The sequence below is a fragment of the Acomys minous genome (assembly GCF_964271855.1).
Source record: "Acomys minous genome assembly, chromosome: 13".
NCBI lineage: Eukaryota > Metazoa > Chordata > Mammalia > Rodentia > Muridae > Acomys > Acomys minous.
This window is the reverse complement of record NC_140495.1, coordinates 69,059,035-69,069,435: the sequence shown is the minus strand read 5'-3', so window position 1 is coordinate 69,069,435 and position 10,401 is coordinate 69,059,035. Positions and strand designations below refer to the sequence as shown.

The following is a 10,401-nucleotide window of genomic DNA, read 5'->3' as shown; positions in this document are numbered from 1 at the left end:
TATCTTTTCAAACAAGGTATCAGAATAGAGTTGGGCATGTTGGTGCATGCCATTAATTCCAGCACTCAGGGAGGCAGAAGCAGTTGGATCATCCTGGTCTACAAATCGAGTCCAGGACAGCCAAGGCTATACAGAGATAGCCTGTCTCGAAACAAACAAACAAACAAACACACACACACACACACACACACACACAAAACAAAAAACAAAACCCAAACCAAACCAACCAACCAAAAAAGATATCTGAATAATTGAGTGAACTGACTAGTGACTTGATGACTCCATTATTCTAGTGGATTTTCCTCATTTGTACCACTCATGTGATATCGGGTACCATGTTATTTTACCCCCCATGCAACACTGTACAGAAAGAGGACAACCATTTCTTCCACTTTGAGAATTAGTTAATGTATAAAAACCTGACAGGATTATAACATTCTGCCAGTACAGGAACCATGCCACTGGGCTAAAGAATCACCATTTTAAAACTGAATGTGGTAGCCAGTTCTGAAAGCTCAGTTGGGCTTCGAAGTCATCAGTAACAGGGTATAAAATAGGAAAAAAATATAATTGCTTTGGTGCTATTGCTCCTTGCTGGTGTGGTTTATTTTAAATTCTGCTAAACCCAGGGAGAAAGAAATGTCCTATGAATGAGAAACTAACATGTGATGCTGTGTTCATATCCTTTACCGAGATGTGCTCCAAATTCAAAGAAAAGAACACTACTCTGATTTAGGAAACACCAACTATCACAACATCTGTCTAGTCTGACATAGCAGGAATCAAACTGGGAGAGCAACTCAAGTGTATCCATTCTGACTGCCAAGTTATAGAAAGTGTTTATTTTTCCTTTGGAATAAGATCGGTCTAAAAATATCACACACCTCATATTCATTTTGTCAAGTCCCTTGACGTTTATTTTAAAAATTTTAGATTCCTGGGGATCAGCCATTCTGGTTAATATGGGACTTTCTCTCTTCCAAAACCGGACTTCTGTGCTCTGGGAAAACTACAGAGCCCGTGCAAATTGCTTGATGTCATGGCTTTCTGATGACTCTGTACCAGCAGTGTGAACTTGCTCTGTGGAATACTGTAGGACAGCGATGTCCTTAGGATGACTGAGTCGAGCCTATGACATGGCACCAGGCTGTAGCACAGCTGGAGTGCTTACTGTGTATTCTAGGTCCACAGGCTTTACAAGTTAGTTGCACCTTTGGCACCCCATGGCCTTGATAGGCTCTGTGACTCTCATTAGGAAGGTTTAGGTCACCACAGTTGCATCTTCTGGGCAAGTAGCATTACTGCCATTAAAATAAGCACAGAGGAAAGAGGACTTGGGAGAGAAGCAATGAGGACAAGTTCTATTTGAGGAATTTTGTTTGATGGGGAAGAAAGTTGGTTAAAGAAAAGTCTGACATTAATGGTTTACTCTTAAATTAGAATCACACTGCCTCAAAACTTGCGTATGTGATGCTGATGTGACAGTAACTCAGACAGTGTCTTCATTTTGTTTCTTCATAACGAAAGGAGGTCTGAAGAAAAGGAAGGAAGACAAGCAGGGCCAACCCCAGAGAAGAGGAAGGGGGGTTCTTCAGGAGGATTATGACAGCACAGTGTGAGGCGAAGCTGTGCATCTCAAGAGGTGATCCTGGAGGTCTGGAAGAGTTTACTCCGGACCTCCAATGGCGTAATGACGTTCTTCAGTGGAAAGCCATGCTACCATCCTGCTCACTTGATGCGCTGCCCTCTTTCTACCAGAAGTGTGTGTATATGTTGAAGACAACCTAATAAATTTCAAACAAAAAATGGAAAGGAGGGGAAAAAAGCCCAGATCAAAATGATGTCCTGTATCCTCAGTTTTAACTTTTTGCCTTCATTGAGTATATCTACTCCAAAGTGTTTTCTTCAAATCGAATCCTAATATATCCCATTTTACAGGGTAAGTCTGTCTACTCTATATAAACCACAGTGCAATATATTTTGAATTACAGAAGGACAAACACAGTAATTTTCCCTAAGTGACGTACACATAGTTTTGCAATGGCTTAGGTAAGTCAAATTCTATGGGGCAGCACTGGTTTGCTTAGTACCCTCAAGTTTTGCTAACTGCGAACTGTATATTTCCACTTAGTTACCCTTTATATATAACCTTAGGGTCCTAGTAGGAAATTGAAGGCATACTTGAGATAAAGATGTATTAAAGGGATTATTTCTAGAAGGGGTAGCCAAGGTTTAGAAAAGGTATTAAAGGGCCGTATAAATACTTGCAAACTTGAAATAGTATGAGCTGTTCGTGGCCTCGGCCTGAAGATGCGAAGAAAGAAAGTTACCTTAACTTGCAGAAAGAGCAAGCACAAGAGAGCAACAGCACGAAGGAAATTGTCTGCTCTGATCACCTTTGAACCCCCGGCTGTGCCCTGTTTGTGAAACCAGTAAGACATCATGTATAGCTGTATAAGCCATGCAGACCCTCACTGAGAGGCCGTAATACAGCGCACGGGAGCAGTGCACGGGAGCAGTGCACGGGAGCAGTGCACGGGAACAGTGCACGGGAGCAGTTCACGGGAACAGTGCACGGGAGCAGTTCACGGGAGCAGTGCACGGGAGCAGTTCACGGGAGCAGTTCACGGGAGCAGTTCACGAGAACAGTGCACGGGAGCAGTTCACGGGAGCAGTTCATGGGAGCAGTGCATAGGAGAAGTGCATGGGAGCAGTGCACGGGAGCAGTTCACGGGAGCAGTTCACAGGAACAGTGCACGGGAGCAGTTCACGGGAACAGTGCACGGGAGCAGTTCACGGGAGCAGTGCATGGGAGCAGTTCACGGGAGCAGTCCATGGGAGCAGTTCACGGGAGCAGTTCACAGGAGCAGTGCATGGGAACAGTGCACGGGAGCAGTTCACGGGAGCAGTGCAGGGGAGCAGTGCACGGGAGCAGTTCACGGGAGCAGTTCACAGGAGCAGTGCATGGGAACAGTGCACGGGAGCAGTGCACGGGAGCAGTTCACAGGAGCAGTGCATGGGAGCAGTGCACGGGAGCAGTTCACGGGAGCAGTGCAGGGGAGCAGTGCACGGGAGCAGTTCATGGGAGCAGTGCACGGGAGCAGTTCACGGGAGCAGTTCACGGGAGCAGTGCACGAGAGCAGTTCATGGGAGCAGTGCACGGGAGCAGTGCAGGGGAGCAGTGCAGGGGAACAGTGCACAGGAGCAGTGCACAGGAGCAGTATATGGGAGCAGCGCAGGGGAGCAGTGCTGGGGAGCAGTGCACTGGAGCAGTGCATGGGAGCAGTGCAGGGGAGCAGTGCACAGGAGGAGGCTGAGTCCACTCATGGAGCGTGTTATCTTCTTCAGCTTGTCTGCTCACTCAGGATGTGCCTTCCTGGTGCATCCTTTCAATCACAGAGTGTCTGCTGACTACACTGTGTGGACCTTTTTTTTTTTTTTTGACCTGAGATGCATACAGTAAGTGGAGAAAAATGCGAGCAGCCCTTTCTTTTGAGTCTCTAAATAGCTCATGTTAATTATTAAACTTGCCCTACGGTCATTTGTGAACGTTCACTGGTGCACATTGGGCAGGACAGACAGGAATTAGGCGAGCTATAGTCCAGTGTGAAGTGAGCGACCTGCGGGCTGGCCTGTAACCACATAACGCGGCATCAATTGGAGAGGAACTCGTTCTCCTCTGAACTACAAGGCAGACACAGAGACAGGTACTGTTTGATTCGGAGACGTCTCCAGTTTCTAACTCCGCATCTCCTGTGGCCATTTCAGTAAGTAAAAGGAGGTGGGAGGTCCATGGCAAGGACATATGGGAATTTTGTCTTTCTGGCTCCTAGAGGAAAGGGAGCTGGGAGAGGAGGGATGAGGAAAAAGTAGTCAGGCAGGGGCGGGCGGCAGACGAAAAAGAAGGTAGGAGCAGGAAGAGGACTTAACTGAACATAGAGAGCCCCTCTCTGTGGCCTAAACATTCTATTTAAAAAAATGGAGAGACACTGAGTTTATCTTTAGGAAGGGTGCATGGACTTGAATTAATCCACACCCAGGAATGTGACATTTATTGTTCATGTGATGTTCTGTTTAGGAGGAAAGTCAGTATTTCTGAACTTAAAGTTCACTGAAACCCAGTGTGCAGGTGCTCAGTTCCATTGTTCTAAGCTTGGGACTAGGCATTAAGATGAAATATTATAAAGAAATGCACCCAGAGTGGATCTGGTCTACTGGGCAGAACATGTGAGCCAGACCCTGTACTTTTGGGCTAGGTAGCAAAGCTTCCTTTGTGGCGTTCTTATGTAGTAAACATGTTACTGAAAACTGGGTGTTTGTAAATTGAATTAAATTACAAATAGACTGAAGAATGTAGGAGATTTTGAAAAAAAGAAAAAGACTTGGTAATATTGGCACTCCTTTCACACCTCAGGAGACACTCCCCCTCCGTCTCTCCTTTTCTTCATAACTAAGGACAACCACTGAAACTCATTTTATTTTCCTGGCTTTCAGTGCAATGAAGAGCATCTTGCAATAAACCTTCCAAGTCCTGAACTAAATGCAAGTTATTGTCTATTTTGGACCACCTGAATCAGGACACACCTGTATGATAGATTCACTCCATTTGGGGGGCAGGGCTAGACATTCTTGTTTGAGACTATTTTGGGGTTCTGTGCTTTCTGAAATGGCGTGATGACTACCGCATCAAGTGTTTTCTTAGCAGTTTGCATTGATGTATATGTGATAACATGGGTTTATTCCTTTTGGTTTTCAAGTTTTCAGAGAACCTCTGAGCCAATGTTTTGGCAATATTTTTCTATTCACTTCTGGCTGGTGCTAGGGAGCAATCCCCCAGCCCTCCTAGAACAGTGTAAAAGGTTTCAGCCAGGCTGTGCCAATTCTGTTTTCTTTGGCACAGAAAAAAAAAGCCCCCTTTCCCAGATCTGTAAAAATCAGAGGAGCAGTATTTAAAAATGTATGAACTAATTAAAAATCTACATCAGGCCCTCATGCTGAGACCCTTGTGGAAATGGATGGCTGGTCACTGGATCTCTTCACTGTGCCCTCCAGGGAGGCAAGGCATGCGTGGCAGTAAATAGACAGTGTCTGGCTCAGATGCCCAGGATGTGAGCTGGAGGACTAGGTGGACTATTGAGGGGAGATTTGCTGGAGAATGAGACCAAGAGTTCATAAAGCCACGGAGGGTGAGCAGCTGAGGTAGAGGCGGACAGATGGAAGCCTTGCTTGATTGCTAACAAGAAGTAAGGTGCAGGGTTCACATCCGACAGCCATGGGAAGAGAAGCCGGGGTGTGAGGAAAACAACATTGGACCCCTGTCAGGTTACTAGTGAGCAGGGGTGAGCAGAAGACTAGAAGCTATTTTTATGGTTCATATTTTGCGCCATGGTGAACTATGAATGGTTTAAACACACATTAAATAGCTAGTGAAACAAGAGGAGCTGCGTTGTGCTTTTCTATAATATTTCCTATATGCTCCTGCTCTCCTGAGCCTGGGAAGATTACACGTGCATCTAGAGGCACTAGGACCACATTATTTACGTATTCACTTAATTATTTGAAAGGCAAGCACATCTCTCCCTTCCCCCTACTCTCTCCCACCCCTCCTATTCTCTCCCTTTTAAACTCACAGCTCCTTACTCTTTCATAATTATATACATATGGATAAGTATATAAGTGCAGTTTGATGAGGCCAGCAGTTTTTAATTGCCTACAGGGCTTCATCTAGGGATGGGGGCCACAACATGCTTTCCCCCATCCGTGTTGGCATGTCAACTGTCGTCATGTTTCAGGACTTGTTTAAGCGGCATGTTATTTCATGGGTGTAGCTTTCCTGCTACATCTAGAATATGCTTCCATGTAGCCGATTTCCTGGTCCTTTGGCTCTTACAAGCTCTCTGCCCCCTCCCTTATCCGTGCTCTCAGAGACTTAGGGGTAGAGGTTGGGTTGCAGATCCGTTTGGACTGGGCACCCCAGAATCAGTTGTTTTCTACGTTAGACCACTTGTGGTGTTCTGAGGTGGTCTCCATCTGCTATGGGGGAAAAGAAAACTCTTCAGTGAGTTAGAGCTACACTTGTCAGGGTAGCACTACGTTCATCTCATCTCTTCTCTGTTGACAACACACAGGCCAGAAGGAACTTTTTTTTTTCACTTTATGTTTTATAAGGCACAGAAGCTACGTTGCGCCATTCAGCTCTAAACATGCTTCTCTAATAACTGAGCAATGTCAAGGGACCTGAGCTAGCTGGAATGATGCTTGCCCCGCTGATCGCTCTGCTGAATATGGAAGTACTGCTTCTAGCAAGTAAGTAGAAAGTGTTTGAACAGAGTACATATCAGACTGCTGGGTTACTGTGAGAACCACTATTGGTAAAGAAAACACTGCCTTGCTTCTAGACTGTAGACATACATGTTTTGCTTGCTCACTTAAAATGTGAATCCATTATTTTAGAAGGAAGGATTGAAGTATCTGCTTCGGCATCTGAGATAATAGTTGTCTCGTTTTCCCTGATGAGTATCTAGGGTTATTTGTTAAATTTTTATGAATAGATATGTCAACTTTTAATGGCCAGTGAGTGTTGTTGTTATAATTCAAATATTTTAATAATAGCTTAACTTCTTCTAGAATCCCTCTTTTGGGCTAATAGATATAATTCTTATTAGATTTTATTGTTATATCTTCCCCAAGGGATCGTGTCTTAGTGATTAATGGCTGCTTGCATTAAAATTACCTTTTCCCTCCTAATCATGCTTCTAATTTCTCTCTGAATTTAGTCATCCTCTGTATTTTCTTATGACTTTTTTTTCCTTCTTTGGATAAAAATATGGACTCACCTCTGGGGACTAAGGATGGTGTGATCTGGTTGATAAGTTGATGTGAATGGGTTTCCGTCTTTCTTTGGTATGTGGTGAGCCACCTTCATGGTTGCTACACATAATGCCCTAGGCTAGTCCACAGGCAAGGCCTGGTTTATCTTTGAAATTTTCCCGATATGGAAACAAAGCAGTTTTCCATAGGGAGCACATAGCACGTTGTTTGCTTATTATTGCATGGAGGTACTGAGGGATTTTTGCTAGCCTCCCTGAAGTGGCTTTGCCTTCACTAAGACATATCTGGGAATATCCTCTAAGATAGTATTAAATCCAACTTAAGGCTCATACTCCTCTTTTTTTCTTTTAGTGGAAGTTCTACAATGTTCTCGCTTTAGTCTATGATCATTCAAGGCAGAATTTATGGAAGTCTTGGATGCCCTGGGGGAGTCATTCTGATAATGCGCTCAAAAGGGCTCAGAAGGGAAAACTAGACTACAGGGTGCCAAGAACGAGAAAGGAAGGGGGGCCATCTCCAAGAAGTTTTTCCTCTATCCCAGGACGTAGGGAATATAAGAAATAAGTATTACCTTTATACTTAAATATGGTTATCTGACTAAAGAGTGGAAAATGTCTCCTGAGACTGTTTCTAAGGGAAGAAGAGGAAATTCAGGATGGCCTTGATGACCATCGGGGTTCTGGATTGCTAAAACGAGAGCGATCAGTTTTCTTTAAGGTAGGACTGAAGGTCTGTCCCCTGGACCAATCAAGCCTGAATCGAAGCACATTCTGAACCAGAGACTCTGTTAATAAGGCCCAGTGACCCAGGCTTCATCCAGCCAATGGGTGAATCATACACGCCAATGACTCTTTAAAATATTGGCGGTGCTCGTGGGGCTGCACATATCCTCAACAACCAGTATTTTGTCTTATTGACAGACCCCTACGTGAGTTTCCAGATTGAGCCTACCGAAGGTAGCCTTGCAGGGGGAACATGGATCACCGTTGGTTTTGACGGTAAGTTTGGACTTTCCAGAATCTGAGTGTTGCATTTATTGACCCAAAGTCCAAAGAAGTGTGAATTCCCTCTTCCTTGCCTAAGAACAGTTCTAAAGAAGAGCCTGAGAGGGATGAAGCTATTGACCCAACTCTGTCTCTGCAGATGCTCACTGGCCAGCACCTCAGCAGAGGCCACTGTGGCATCATTGTCCTTGTGGTGGGATGCTTGGAAGGCAGCGAGCTGATGTGGAAGTGCACAGCATAGTACTAAGTGCTATCTTGAATTAAGATGGTTTCACGTTAGAAGCCCCTTGGAACCGTGTCTTACTATGCCCACTTCAACGGTGACACAAAACACCTTTGAAGGTTGAAAAACTCTTTCCTAGGGAGTAGGCAGATGCGAAGAGATACGAATTTTTGATACGCTTTTAAGAGAAGTTTTGTTAAAAAACAAACAAACAAACAAACACCCTGTAATTGCCTTTGGAAATGAGTCTTAATTTTATCCTCAGGCAAATGAAATGTCTTACATTGCCCCCCTGTGGCCAATGTTTGCATTGTCCTGCATATCTGACCCCGAGGTTTCTCCTTGTGCCTAGGTTTGGAGGGAAGCACTCTTTACCCCAGCAATGGCTCTCAGCTGGAGATAGAGCTGGTGAATGTAGCAGTACCTGCCTTGCGGATCCCCTGTGATGTCTCTCCTGTCTTCATGGATTTGCCTGTGGTGACATGCCAGACGAGGTACACTTGTCTGAAACAGAAAGCCTGTCAGGATGAATGGGCTTTGCTTTTCTCAGCAGCTTTGGGGGATGTGTTAGACAACTCCCACAGTGACTACAATCATCAGGTGTGGTCTTAAAAAAAAACCCCATGAATATGCTTTTATGTAAAAAAAAAAAAAGACACTGCTTTCCTTTTAATCTCCTTTTAATCTTGGAGTAGAACACAGAAACAGAAAATTCTGGCTATGGCAGAAAGGACAAATAAAAGAAAATGAAAATTAACATTACCACAAGCAAAAGCCATCACTCACCAATGCTCCTTTTTTTTGTAAACCTTTAACTGTCTATTTTACTTTTTACTTTTATTTTTGAGCTTATAATACAATCACATCATTTTCCCCTACCCTCTTTCTCCCCCCCCAAACCCTCCTAGATACCTTTCTTTGTTAGCTTTCAAATTTATGTCCCTTTCCCCCTATTAATTATTGACGCATTCACACACACATGCACACACACACACACACACACACACACACACACACACACACATGTATAACCGTCTCTGTCTAATGTTACTTGTCTGTACATTTTCAGGGCTGACTGTTTGCCACTAGACACCCAGTGGCCGTGCTCTTTCCTGAGGATTACCACCTCTCTCGCTCTTAGCTTTCTTCTGGTGCCTGTAGTTCTTTGTGTAGTGTTGAGGCCTCATGGGCTTTTTCCCCATTCACTTGGCGAGCTTATTGCCCGTGTTCAGGTCATGTTTAGGCAGGTATGTTGGGTGTACCTCCTTACATTACAAGGAGACACAATCTCACAGCAGACAACCTGACCCTTTTCCTTTTCACATTTATGGTATTGAACCTCCTCAAAATGAGGAGGATGGCTCTGTATGTGGGGTGAGGGAATAGAGTCGAATCAATGGAGAGAAAGGGAGGAAAAATGAATCTATTAATAATTGAGTATTGACTACTCTGTGATTTAAAAGAAGCTTCTATTTACTTTTTGCCATCTACTCTTTTGGGCAGTTATTTCTCTTTGTTGGTTTAGCACTTTTAGATGTGCTATTAAGTGACTAATATGAGATCTCTCCAGTTTTGAAATACAAGCTCTTAGTTCTATGAACTTGCTTCTTAGAACCCCCTTTATTGTGCCCCAAAGTTTAGGTATGTTGTGTTTTCATTCAGTTCTAAAAAGGTTTTAGTTTCCTTCTTGATTTCTGTCTTGTCTCACCTTTCATTTAGTAGTGATTTATTCCATTTCTGCAAATTTGTATATATTTTATTGTTGTTTATATTCATCTTTAATTCATGGTGGTCCTATAGGATGCAGGGTATAATTTAATTTTTCCTATATGTTTTTTTATTTTATTTAGTATAATTAATTCACACATTACATCCCAATTGTTATCCCCTCTCTCTTGTCTTCCCACCCTCCCTCCCTCTTCTGCCTTATTCCCCTCCCCTAGACCAATTTTCTTATATTTGTTGAGACTTGCTTTGTGTGCAAGTATGCGGGCAATGTTGGAGAAAGTTCAATGAGCTGCTGAGAGGACAGTATATTCTTTTGTGCTTGGGTGAAATGTTCTGTAAATTCCTGCTAGGACTATTCGAATTACGTTATTCTTTAACCCCAGCATTTCTTTGTTTAGTTTTCTGGATGACCCATCTATTGGCAAGAGTGCAATATTGAAGTCTCTCCCTATCACTGTGATTTTAGCTGTGGTAGTTCTTCTTTGGTGAACTTGGGTGCCATATTGTTTGGTGCATAAACACCAAACAATATGTTGCAAATATCCTCTTGGTAAATTTTTCCTTTGATGAGTATATACTGTCCTTTCCTATCTCTTCCAACTAGCTTTGGTTTGA

The 10,401-nt window shown here is 43.6% G+C and overlaps 1 protein-coding gene across 7 annotated transcripts in view; it reads left to right on the top strand.

The window, feature by feature from the left end:
* Positions 1-3,559: 3,559 nt before the first annotated feature.
* Positions 3,560-10,401, top strand: part of PKHD1 (PKHD1 ciliary IPT domain containing fibrocystin/polyductin) — a 443,479-nt gene continuing 436,637 nt past the window's right edge. For 6 of the 7 annotated variants that reach the window (XM_084755077.1, XM_084755075.1, XM_084755076.1 and 3 more), the window contains exons 1-4: positions 3,560-3,767; positions 6,169-6,306; positions 7,752-7,829; positions 8,411-8,552. In XM_084755077.1, the coding sequence (XP_084611203.1) occupies positions 6,252-6,306; positions 7,752-7,829; positions 8,411-8,552 (275 nt within the window). In that variant the 5' untranslated portion in view covers positions 3,560-3,767; positions 6,169-6,251. The remainder of the gene's footprint in view (positions 3,768-6,168; positions 6,307-7,751; positions 7,830-8,410; positions 8,553-10,401) is intronic. The other variant, XM_084755074.1, reaches the window with a different exon arrangement.